The sequence below is a fragment of the Choristoneura fumiferana genome, chromosome 6, assembly GCF_025370935.1.
Source record: "Choristoneura fumiferana chromosome 6, NRCan_CFum_1, whole genome shotgun sequence".
NCBI classification, from domain to species: Eukaryota; Metazoa; Arthropoda; class Insecta; order Lepidoptera; family Tortricidae; genus Choristoneura; species Choristoneura fumiferana.
Window position 1 is genome coordinate 3,098,611 of NC_133477.1, and position 13,831 is coordinate 3,112,441.

The 13,831-nt window shown below is 40.2% G+C and overlaps 1 protein-coding gene across 1 annotated transcript; it reads left to right on the forward strand.

Annotated features, from left to right (window-relative positions):
* The first annotated feature begins 8,622 nt into the window (after positions 1-8,622).
* On the forward strand, positions 8,623-12,299 carry LOC141428837 (ecdysone oxidase-like). Its single transcript, XM_074088869.1, has 4 exons — positions 8,623-8,687; positions 9,082-9,209; positions 9,790-9,932; positions 10,340-12,299. The coding sequence occupies exons 2-4, from the start codon at positions 9,095-9,097 to the stop codon at positions 11,849-11,851; spliced, it is 1,770 nt and encodes a 589-aa protein (XP_073944970.1). The 5' UTR covers positions 8,623-8,687; positions 9,082-9,094; the 3' UTR covers positions 11,852-12,299.
* The last annotated feature ends 1,532 nt before the right edge of the window (positions 12,300-13,831 follow it).

Sequence of the window (13,831 nt, forward strand, 5' to 3'; positions counted from 1 at the left end):
ATAAGGACGAAATACAAAGCTAAGTATTGCCATCGGTTTTTATTTATTTAGTTGGTCCAGTTTATCACTGATAGACTTCACTGCTCTGCTAAGTCCATACTAAGCAGATCAAGGCCTAGGTATGGATGACGCAGGTGGCGGTGGAGGTAGCGGCGTCAACCTGGGCGGCGATGCGAACCCTGGGAAGGCTCCTACCATTCCCTCGCCGTTATCAGAAGTGGGATCGCTTTTGGCCTCTGCCGAGCATCCTGAAAACCAAGTAAGTTCTGGCCCATCTAATGCTGGCAACACTGCGGGTAATCATTTACTGCAAAGTGTACCAATCGAGTTTTTCTCAAATATGATGCAGATGATGAAGCAAATGACTGACCAGATCGCCACTCATCGCGATGAGAAGGTAAGAATAAACGATATTTTTCTACCCTCCTTCGACCCGGATGCCAATGTGGGCATACGAGAATGGTGTCAACACGTATCCAAAGCGGTTGAAACCTATAAACTCAATGATTATGACGTCAGAATGAAGGTTGGTAGCTTGCTTAAAGGTCGTGCTAAGCTGTGGGTAGATAACTGGCTGGTGACCACATCGTCTTGGGATGAGTTGCGCGATAATTTAATAACTACGTTCGAGCCAGAAAATAGGTACTCGCGTGATATTGTAAAGTTTCGTGAGCATACCTATGACTCTTCAAAAGATATATCAGAGTTCTTGACACGATCGTGGGTTCTGTGGAAACGCATAACGAAAGACAGATTAAACAACGACGACGCTGTCGAAGCTGTTATAGGTTGCATTAACGATGAAAACCTTCGAATTAAATTACTTAGTGCCAAGGCATCGTCCGTACCCGAATTAATTTCAGTGGCATCGGCCATACGCGTTAAGCGCTCAAATCCTTATTCGCACACCGCGTTGACTAATAAGAAACCCCGTTTATCAGATTCTCAAATCCTACCATTTTGTCAAATCTGCAAGAAAAACGGACATATCTCGCGAGATTGTCGTTTTAAACAAAGTGACAGTTTACGACCACCGCTACCGGTACTACCAACTAACAAAACTGAGGTAACACAAAATAAACCTACCTGCACATTTTGCTCGAAGGTAGGTCATACATTTGAAACCTGCTTCAAACGTGAAAAGTCGGTAGTATCAAATGTAAATTGTGTTGGCAGCGACAAGTTGACACCGATGAAAGTCAGTATTGGCGATTTTACCGTCAACGCTGTTTTCGACAGCGGGGCGGAGTGTTCAGTGATGTGCGAGTCTGTAGCTGAGAAACTTCCAGGAAGGAGACTTCACACTGTCAACTATCTGAAAGGTATTGGACAGTTTCCTGTAATTTCCACTGTGACATTAAAAACCGTTTGCATGATCGACGAAACCCATGTCGAAATGCAATTCTTTATTGTGCCAGATTATAACATGGGTTCGAAGATTTTAATCGGGATAGATTTGATTAAAAATACTAACCTTGACGTCCTAGTGACCGCTCATGGCGCAAAACTCATCCGTGGGACTTCAATAATGCATATCCAATCTCGCAATGAGATTTTCGACAAATTTGACTGTGACCTCACTGACAGTAACGAAATAGATTTGTTGCGAATTCTACTAAATAAGTACTCCCACCTATTCATTCGAGGATTTCCAACTACACGTTTAAGACTGGTCAACTGGAGATCAGATTGAAAAATCCCGATAAATACGTTGAACGACGGCCATACCGTTTAAGCCCTGTAGAACGCGAAAAGGTTCGTAATATAATTAAGGAATTGCTAGAGCACAATATTATTCGGGAAAGTCAATCTCCATTCTCAAGTCCAATTATATTAGTGAAGAAAAAGAACGGTGACGATCGTTTATGTGTGGATTTTCGCGAGTTAAATTCGAATACACTTCGTGACCATTACCCTCTTCCACTAATATCTGACCAGATCGATCAACTTGCAAACGGACACTACTATACGACGTTTGACATGGCAGCAGGATTTCATCAGATCCCCATAGCTGAAGAGTCGATAGAGAAGACTGCATTCGTCACGCCCGACGGTTTGTATGAATATCTAACGATGCCGTTTGGACTCAGCAACGCGTGTTCGGTGTATCAACGGTGCATCAACAGGGCACTCTTCCCATTGCTGGGCAGCGCAGGCATCGCTCAGGTATATGTTGATGACGTTTTAAGCAAGGCTGCGGACTTCCAACAAGGTCTATCTAACATAGAGAGAATCTTAATTGCGCTACAGGAAGCTGGATTCTCTATCAACGTAGAAAAGTCTGCATTTTTCAAACGATCGATTGAGTACTTGGGTAATGTTATATCGGACGGTGAAGTTCGCCCCAGCCCCCGTAAAGTCGAGGCTCTTGTTAAGTCTCCAATCCCGAGCAATGTAAAGCAGGTAAGACAGCTAAACGGTCTTGCTGGTTATTTTCGACGATTTATCCCGAATTTCTCTCGGGTCATGATTCCTTTATATGAACTGACTAAACAAGGGGCAAAGTGGGAATGGAATCACAGGCACGAAGAGGCGCGTGACACTATTATTAAACATCTCACTGCTTCTCCTGTTTTAACCATATTCCAGGAGGACGCGCCTATTGAGCTGTATACGGACGCCAGCAGTCTGGGCTACGGTGCCGTGCTCGTGCAGGTGCTGGACGGCCGCCGCCATGCCGTCGCCTACATGAGTCTGCGCACCACAGATGTCGAGAGCAGGTACCACTCGTACGAGCTCGAGACGCTGGCTGTGGTACGAGCTATAAAACACTTCCGCCAATACTTGTATGGCCGCAAATTTAAGGTAATTACAGATTGTAATGCTCTTAAAGCTTCCAAACACAAAAAAGAACTCCTACCTCGCGTGTACCGCTGGTGGTCCTTTCTTCAGAATTACGACTTTGAGGTAGAGTATCGGAAGGGAGAGCGGCTGCAACACGCCGATTTTTTTAGTCGAAATCCAAGTTCGATGGAGGTCAATATTATGACTAGAAACCTTGACTGGCTAAAAGTAGAACAGCACCGAGATGACACTCTACGTCCTATAATAGATTCATTGGAGCGTAATGAGCGCGTAAGCAATTATAATATGGAGGACGGTATTCTGAAACGCTTGCAGTCTGTCCCTTTACTGGGAGAAATCAACACTGCAGTGGTTCCGAAAGCTTTTCAGTGGAGTCTCATTAACAGCTACCACAACTCTCTCAAGCACGCAGGATGGGAAAAGACGTTGCAAAAGGTGAGAGATTCTTATTGGTTTGATAAAATGAGCAAAATCATTCGTACCTTCGTGGATAATTGCATAGTGTGTAGGACTTCCAAAGGTCCTTCAGGAGCGGTACAAGCTGAGCTCCATCCCATCCAGAAGCCTACGGCAGCTTTCCAAGTCGTCCACATGGATATTACTGGTAAATTGGGCACTACCGGACAGCACGAATATGTGGTTGTTACCATAGATTCCTTCTCTAAGTATGTGTTACTTCATTACGTCACTAATAAAAACCCATCTAGCACACTGGCAGCACTGAAGCGAGCAGTACATTTGTTCGGGACCCCGGAACAAATAATAGTAGATGGAGGCCGCGAGTTTCTCGGAGACTTTAAAACCTACTGTGACAGGTATGGTATAAACATTCACGCTATATCGCCAGGAGTAAGCCGAGCTAATGGCCAGGTAGAGCGCGTAATGGCCACACTCAAAACTGCATTGGTAATTATTAACAATTACGAAACCGTACACTGGCACACGGCTCTGGACAGCCTCCAGCTTGCGATGAACTGTACACCGCACCGGGTCACTGGCGTTGCCCCACTCACGCTGCTCACCCGCCGCCAGCACTGCGTGCCCCAGAACTCCTAAACCTGGTCAACATCGAAGAACAATCAATCGACGCGGATCTGCTGCAACAGGCCGTGAGTCAGCGCATTACTGCCGCTGCACAAAAAGACAAAGAAAGGTTTGACAAGACAAAGGCAAAAATTTTTCATTTTCAAAGAGGGGACTACGTACTGTTAAAAAATAATCCCCGTAACCAGACTTGTCTAGATCTCAAATTTAGTGACCCTTATGAAATTATCAGAGTCCTGGAGCACGATCGCTACTTGGTGAAGAAGGTGGTCGGTGGTCGGTCGCGAGGGCGGCCGCGCAAAGTGGCACACGACCAGCTGCGCCGCGCCCCGCAGCCGGGCGAGCAGGCGGCCATATCGGCGCACGAAGAAGACTTCACATCCGCCGAGCTCCAATCCGCCGCGCACGCTCCACGGTCCCCGCAGCCCGGGTGCAGTCACACTCCACTCGGGCCACAGCAACCCACCGCAGATCTTATCCTTCGGACGGATTCATCTGACACCGAAAAATCTTAAAACACGTGAGTCTCCAAATTATTTATTTATCTGCTTCAACCCTATTTTTCCAGTATGGGTTCGATCCTTGTACCTACATAAAAGTTAGTAAATAATTAACCGTTTGCTCATTAGTTATTTAAAAGGTCATAAAACAAAAAGTTACGTTACAATGCAGAGTACGTACGTACGAGTATGTTACAATTTCTTACCATCCCAATTCTAGAGCCTCTGTGTACCACGGTCACGTGACCTAGAGCACAGCATCGACCCCACCTTTTCCTTAGAGCCTCTGTGTACCACGGCGTACGAGACCGCCCAGAGCACAGCACCGAACCTTATTCTTAAAACTATTTGCATAAATTATTTTACTCTAGAGCCTCTGTGTACCACGGTTTAATAAAAACCCAGAGCACAGCATCGACCTTTCACAACTTTCCTTTATCCCCTGCGTACCACGGCTTACAAGACAGCTCAGAGCGCAGCATCATTCCCTTATAAAGCATTGTTGTCGTAGTGAGACGCACAACAATGGTATAAAACAATGATTAAGATAATAATAATGTTGGACATGTGGAGATGTACTGACAGCAAAATTTATTTGAAATATCCTACGCATCATAAGTAGCACTACTAACGCTAAAGTAGTACGCACTATTACGAATACTGTGTGCAGGTGTGTATACTTGCCACAACTAATTCAAAATGCACACAATTTTGCTACCCTTCTCGTTCTGAGGCCTGTGCTCTACAGTGGCACGTTTACAGGCCGAGATGATGATGGTGTTGATAATGATGGTGATGATGATGATGTAACTACTAAGTAGCGCTTAATTTAGCTTCGCTTCCAGCTGAGTGACTCTACTTTACGTCGCTGCTTATATAGTCAAATAGACAGCTAGGTAGTGCCTGCTTACGGATACCTAGCTCAGATAACTTTTCTTTTTACAGACAATGTCCAGTGCAGTGCAGAGCGCGCACCGCCTGTCAGAACGGCCGTATCGGCGCAACTACCACGAACATTAAATTGATTTTTAATCCTAAGTATTTACTGTTTTGCAATTAATGTTAATAAGAAGATAATTTGAACGTTATCAATATAGAATCTGTCAACAAGTAACTTTTAGTTCCCTTTTCATGCGCTGGCTCAGTGGCGCCATTTGATTATTACTTTAATTAAGAATCTGAATTGATTTATTCGAGATCAAGTTTTAAAAGTAATTCATGTTTTATTGTTCGTCATTAACGCGAAATTCAATGTCAAATTACACAAACAAGGTGATAGTTAAATAAATAAAGATTGTCTGTTGAATTGTTATTTTGTGACGTTTGAACAAGACGACCAATCATAATGCTTGGTTTGTTGCAATTACCAATAAGAGCGCTGCAAACCAAGTGTCAGTTGGCTCCTGCTTTAAGGTTTCGTCTTATTGAAACGTAGGCCGGGTTGGGCACTTTTTGCTGAGCACCCGACCTGGACGGTTGTGTATCGGAGAATAAGGACGAAATACAAAGCTAAGTATTGCCATCGTTTTTATTTATTTAGTTGGTCCAGTTTATCACTGATAGACTTCACTGCTCTGCTAAGTCCATACTAAGCAGATCAAGGCCTAGGTATGGATGACGCAGGTGGCGGTGGAGGTAGCGGCGTCAACCTGGGCGGCGATGCGAACCCTGGGAAGGCTCCTACCATTCCCTCGCCGTTAAATATAATTACAAATAAAATACTTAAAAAACTATATTATACAATTTAGAAAAAAAAATACAAAAAAAATTATAATAAAAATACAGGAATGTATGGGGTCCCTTAGTTGCAATACTAAACACTAACTATATCTACGTTCAGTGGAAGTGTAGAATGCTTCCACCGTCATAAATTTATAAAAAAGTTACATAACACGTCTAGCAATCATAATTTAGGCCCCCCAAGACAGATCTTTACCTAGTTTGGGGGTAAGAATATTTTACCATTCCCGCGACTTCTCTGTACAAACTTTCCATACTCATTGAACATTGTATTTTGCTTCAAGTTGATTGTATAATAAATATTTTTTATTTTATTTATTTATACATTTTTGCGTCTAAAGTAACCAATTAAAAAATACTTCTACGAGGTATTTCGAAGTTCTTCAAGAATATTGGCTCATGGTGGGGTTTTCAGGATTTTAAAATCGTGTTTCACAAATATTTTTGTAATGGATCGATGTTCAAATTGTACTGCGTCAAAATCTCTGCGCACTTGGTCACTTTTTTTATTTTTTTTTTGGTCAAGGAAAACATTGCAGCTGCATGGAGGAGGAGCATTTGTTGGAGTCAGGGCCAAACCACTGGATTGAGCTTCACAATCCAAAATTCTGTCCACGGAACGTCATTTTTACTCAAGAATGGTACGTGAAGCAGTTGAAATAAAAAAGCATAAGAATTTCAACCGGGACGATGGGTATAAACTTTCATCTTCGTGGAATCCTGTTATTAATAAGTGTCGGCGTCGGGATGAATGTTCGGAGGGACGATCGGACGTTGTTAGTGTTGTGTGTCGGTGTGATAGGGTGACTAATAAAAGTGACCAAGTGCGGGTAGTTCGTGATACGAGTGCCGGCACTATTAGTGATCAAGTGCGGGTAGTTCAAAGAACTCGCGCTGCTAGGCAGACTTGACACCCCACACTTCAGTCTACTCGTGACCACGGCAACTGTAACGTTGCCGAAACGTTGAGGTAAATATTACTTGTGTAATAATAGCGTGATAAGTCCCGTTTCTGGTATTTTGACTATTTTTATTTTGGTTTTAATAAAAAAGTGTAAAAAGTGTTGGATGGTATGCTTGATAAGCGATTATGTTGCAATATGAAACTTCATGATGCTCAGTTTGGTTTCAATCATGGACTGTCTACCGAATCTGCGATTTATTGTCTCAAGCATACCATCCGTTACTACACTGACAGACAGACACCCGTATATGCTTGTTTCTTGACCTCTCCAAAGCGTTCGATATGGTATCCTATGACGTACTATGGAGGAAAATACGTTTAGAAACCACTTTGCCAGCAGAAAATCTCTTGCTTTTAAAGTATTGGTATGGGAACCAGACGAACATTGTGAGATGGGGGAGTAGCTTCTCTGCTGTGTACAGGCTGAATAACGGCGTGAGACAGGGAGGGTTGACTTCTCCCAAGTTATTCAATCTGTACATAAATGGCCTTATTGAGGAGCTCAGCAGTGCGCAGCGGTTATGGTTCAGTCGGTGGCCATGTCATCAATAATATCAGCTATGCGGATGATATGGTGTTGCTGAGTCCCTCGATTAGTGGTCTAAGGAAGCTAATCAGAATCTGTGAGCGGTATGCGGTGGCCATGGACTTAGATACAATACAAAGAAGAGTGAGTTGTTGCTTTTCAAGGCAGGCGTGAAAACGTATGAGACTGTTCCATCTATCGTACTTAACGGCGCTCCACTCAAACAGGTCAAAAGTTTAAGTATCTGGGTCACTGGGTCAGAATGCACTTACTGATGACATGGACATGGATCGAGAGCGCAGAGCGTTGACTGTCAGGTGCAATATGCTGGCCCGCAGGTTTGCTCGGTGTACAAATGAGGTCAAAGTAACTCTTTTTAAGGCCTACTGCCAGACTTCTACACCTGCAGCTTGTGGGTTCGCTTCGCACAAAAGTCATTCAATGCTCTAGGTCCAATATAAACAACACCTTCAGGATGCTGTTGCGGCTGCCCCCGTTCTGCAGTGCATCCGGCATGTTTGCGGAGGCGCGTACTGATAGTTTTGGAGCCGTGATACGCAAACGAATATCATCAGCCATGGATAGGATGAGGGGCAGCAGTAACAGCCTTCTATGTGCAATATCGGAGATGTATCTTGTCCGATATTGCACCATTGGACCAAAACACATGTTGTCAAAAAATGCCTGGTGACAAACTTTTAGAAATGTATTTCTTTTTTACGTCAAGTCTGATCTGTAATTGTAATTTAAGGTTTTATATATTTGACATTTGATATTAATTTTTATTTTTCAATTAATTTAAAACATGTCTAACTTAGTTTTTAAGTGTGTATGTATAACAAATGAATGGATCTATGTTGTCTGATAAATAAATAAATTATTATTAATAAATTGAGAAGGAAAATGTTTGTGTTCAATTTGCTTGGAAAATCGAATTGTGTACCTAAGCAAAATTCAGGTCGTATATTATTATACAAAATTCATATTTGACGTGTAAGCGCAATTAATATGCAAAAATATGGTGTATAACATTGCGGCTTATTGTTTATAGAGGTGTGCCAGTCTTTTTTCAGTTATTGTAAAATTATGTCGTAAATCGGCTTTTCAGGTAAGTTTTTTTTTTAAATAATAGTATAATTAGAAAAAAATATTTTTTGAATTTTTACATTTATAAACCTTTACTTAACACGTTCGCCGCCGGTACTTAGATTTTGAAGGTTACTAAAATGATGCTACACCGCAGTTATTGTATAGACACACTAAAAAAATACTGCGATAATCGTACTGTCAAATAGCATAGTTTGAATTTTATGGCCATAGCCGTTGTTAATGCTTGAGAACGTGTTTACATTGGACGTTTTGTGCAAATTAATTATAAAAAAATAACAATTCTTTAAAAATATATAAAGATAGTTACGAAATCAAGTTCTATGAAGTTCTTGACGAAAAAACTAAAGGTTTCGCTTTGCATGATGTCATTAACTACAAATGGGTTTGTCCAGTGCTCTCGAAGACATGGAGGCTGCAGCGGCGGTCACGAAGATCAGACGGATCCAGGGAGCATTCCAAGTCATAGCTCTTCTTCAGCTCACCGCCATACACTGGCCCCAGCAATGTGTTCTTGTACCAGGTCAAATTAATCACTAAACGATGCTTCTGGGGACCCAAGAATCGGCGCGTACTTATCCCAGCAGATCGCACTTGCGGTCCAAAGGGGTAATGCGGCCAGCGTCATGGGAATCCTGCCACAGGCAGATCTTTTGGACCGGGTGTTCTTTTCATACTTTTTATTGTTTAAGTCATAAAAGTTATATATTTAGTCAAGATATATTAGGTTGGTTCTTTTTGTTTTTATATGTCTTAACTCTTTAAACTTTAAAGTATTGTAGGTACTCATCAAATTAAATGAAATTAGTAAACTGTTAATTTAAGCCAAACGAGCGTATTTTTTTTTTAGTTGTGAGTTGCGTATTTTCGGTCGTGTACTTTCTGCTATTTCCGGTGTTATACAAAAGTCCAGTTTGTGTCACACGGCGACTCCAAATAAATTGCGTAGGTACATAGAGGGCTTTTGTGTGAAACCAAACTTACGCGACTGAAAACATGAGTAGGTATGTGACTCACAAAATACCTAAACTAAAACAAATGATTTAAGCCATACTTCTTAGGCAAAGTTCCGAAGGTTATAACAACGTTATTTATGTGCACAGATGACTCGGGTACGATTCGCTACGACTTCATAATAGTGGGTGGGGGTTCAGCCGGCTGCGTGCTGGCCAACCGGCTGTCAGAAGAACCTAACGTGCGCGTGCTCATGATCGAGGCAGGTGGAGACCCACCATTTGAGACCATGGTAATCTTAAAACCACATAACTAATAGTGATGTTTGTTGACAAACGATACAATGGGATAGTACTCCATAAAACAATAAATAAAAGACTCGTCTCTCGTAAAAAGAAACTTTATTATAGTGTCATTTCTTTTTATCAGCAATCGCTTAATGAAATCTATGATTTTTTCTTTGCTTTAAACACTAAATAAAAATGTATCACATCAGAAAATTCTATCTAAAATTTTCGCTTTCTGAATCCAAGATTTTCAGGTGGACATTGATAATCTTATTATTTTTTATAATATTGGAATCCTTAATTCCTATTCTTGAACAAAGGCTTGAACAAAAGCTCAAAAGTACAATAATTGTCCAGGCGTCGAGATTATTTTGCATATGAAGATTAATTTTGTAATTTGAACTAATTTCAGCTTCCAGGACTTCCACTTTACATACCTAATTCCGAGCAAGACTGGAACCACACCGCAGCCTTTGATAAGAATAGAAAAGAATATCAACAAGATACGGTTACCCCGTTACCTCAAGGTAAAATGCTCGGCGGAACAAGTACTATGAACTCTATGTTGTACGTAAGAGGAAATCCAAATGATTACCAAACCTGGGCAGACACAGTTAATGATGACTCATGGAATTATGAAAATATTCTGCCGTATTTTAAAAAGAGTGAATATATGGACGATCCAAGTATTCGACAGTCAAAATACAAAGATTTTCATGGCACTAATGGATTTCTTCATATAACAAAAGAGTCTCAAAAGGAGGAGAAAAAATATTTGGACGTTTTGAAAGAATTGGGGTACGATGTGGTCCTGGATGTAAATGGAAATGATACTCTTGGGTTTACCGAAGCCTCATTCACTGCAAGTAAAGGTGTCCGTCAGAGCGCAGCCTTCAGTTTTCTCAGGCCAGTCAAACACCGACACAATTTGGACGTGTTAAAAAATACCTTAGTGACTAAAATTCTTTTTGATGGGTCTAACAGTGCTATTGGTGTTCAAGCAATGACTGCAAATAACGAAAGTGTTACCATCATGGTTGAAAAGGAAGTAATTGTAACTGCAGGTGGATTCGGCTCAGCAAAACTACTCATGCTTTCTGGTATCGGTCCAGAAGGGCATCTGAAATCATTAGGAATAGAAACTTTATCCAATTTACCAGTTGGTGAGAATTTACAGGATCATGTGGGATGTGTAGTGGCGTACACGTTTAAAGAAGAGCATAAACCACCAAAGATTCCCAATTACGCACAGTGTAGTTCCACAATTATTGGTTTTGTAGCATTAGACAAGTCTCAAGTATTCCCCGATTATCAATGTGTCATGAGTGCACTTCCTAATGACTCAGAAAAATCATTGGAAAGCTGCCTTAGCCATGCTCTCGATTATGATATTTGCCAGAAACTACACGAGGCAAATAAAGGTAGAGAAATGATATACGTAACAATAAGTTTGCTCCATCCGAAATCACGAGGCGTAATTCAGTTGAAGAGTAGCGATCCCACAGATAAACCCTTAATATTTCTTAATTATTTCTCTGATGTAAATGATTTGGATAAACTTGTTGAGTCATTAAAAGACTTTGATAAAATAAGAACTTCTACGTATTTCAATCGTGTTGGCGGTGAATTTGTTGATCTTAGGCTGCCGAAATGTAGTGGTTTACCGATGGGTAGTAATGAGTACTGGCGGTGTCATGTTTTGAGTACTAGAGTGACGTCGAGCCATTTCAGCGGGGCCTGCGCGATGGGAAGCGTATTGGACGAGAGGCTGCGCGTGCGCGGCGTGCATCGCTTACGTGTAGCTGACAGTAGTGCTATGCCTAATATCACTAGTGGAAACCTCTACGCAGCCGTTATAATGCTGGCTGAAAAAGCTAGCGACATGATAAAGGAAGATAATGGTCTTGCAGTAACAAGTCCATAGAATAAATGCGTCAAAGGATTTTTAGTGTTATTTACTTCTTATCTATTTAAATCATCATGATGGCCATTTCTTCCATTACTTTGACAGCCCAAGGGCATGACTATTTTGAATTATGTTAGTAGTTTCTTACATAGTTTGACATCAACTGTAAATTATTATTTTTGCATTTAGTTACGGTAGTTAGAATTTTTTCTTATACTATAGGTGCTTAGTTTCACTACTGAAATAATATTTTTTACTAACACGATTTAAAAATTTACCAAAATGCTGCAATTTTCAATTTTATTTTAATTAACACCTGTAATGGCTGTTTGCATGTATTGTGTCCCATGAATCGTAATAGACAGACAGCTGATGTTTACATACAAAATGTATCTTTATTGCCATAACAGCAAAAACAAAATAAAATCATCAAGTTCGGTCCCCATATAAAGACTTTTTTTTCCCTTATTTCTTTACATTATAATGTTAAAATATACAAACATTGAACTTGGAATGATAATAGAGAATAATAAACTGCAAGACAACAATTAACAAAAACCAGACAAGCGTGAGTCGGTCACGGTTTAAAAAATACAGGGTATCTCTGACCATGGGGATTTAAATTCAAGGTTCGATTCTACTCACGAAACTAATCTTGTTTTGTTTTGTAACATTTTCAAAAACTTAAATTTAGGTCATTTATTGACCCTCAAAGTTTAATTTTTAAATCAGTGTATCAGACCCATGTAATACTTAAAATGAAATACTTAAATTTTGACAGCCAGTCATCCGAATTTACTTCAAATTTTTGACATGTTGGGCGCTGCGATCGTTTTCTGTACCCCCACCACCCGCTTCGCACATAACCAATAGTCAACTACGAAGATATCAAACTTTCTTATAACAGAAGAACAACGTTTATTTTAAAAAGTATTAGGCACATGAAGGGTACATGGCATTGTTGATGGCCAGTACCAAATTAGGTTCTGCCAAATGAAAAAGTTTTTATCAATAAAGTCATGTATACATATTATTTCTGTAACTGGCCGTATCGATCTCTTTATAGTTGTACTGTACGGTGAAGGACTTTAATTCATGAGCCATCATGGAACCATTTCACAGTAAAGGTCATAGTGACATCGCATTAATTAACAAGGAAAATCGTAATGACTTTTCCTTCGAAAAGGTTCCATGGTGGCTCATTAATTTTAGTCCTTGAATGTATAGTATATATATAGAAATAGGTATACAAGTTCGCGATTCGAATTAAAAATTAGCTGTGTAGGTGAAATGGATAAAATTACACCTAAAGGGGTAAAATGGTGGATAAAGTTTGTATGGATATTTTCTAATTTCTGGACTTAGAATTATGAAAATATGTATACTTACAGGGTCCTGATTTAAAATAAAAATGATCTGCGTAGGCAAAGATAAAGAAAGAAGAAGTAGCTTTCGACTTATTAGGGGGGAGTTTCTATGAGACTTCCTTATTTCTAGACTAAAAATATGGCTGGTCACAATTTAAAATGATCCGTATGGTGTTGGTGACTTCAATAGGGGAGGGGGGTTTCATGCAAAATGTACACATAAAATGTGGAAATTAAATTGATATTTAAAATGATATATGAAATAAATTTGCAAATAATTATGCATTATGCATTAACTTATATAGTAAGAAGAGTTCTAACAGACCATTATGGAATAATCGAGAAAAACTAACAAAAATGCAACGTTGCCAGCTCAGCAGGTATGAACGCTCTTAAGCCGACCACCGCACGCACTAAAGCAAATGAAATGTAGGACTTTTTACTTAAGACTTTGAGCAATATGTACTCCTTAAGACAGAATAACTTAACTCCAAGTCTCATTTTTAATACCCGTCTTTATGTTCGCTGCTGCCTCCAACATACCATAAGCATGTTTTGATAGCGAACACAAATTTCCTAATTTACTTCAAACAAAGTTAAATTCTCTTTAGAAAGTTTACCGAATAATGTA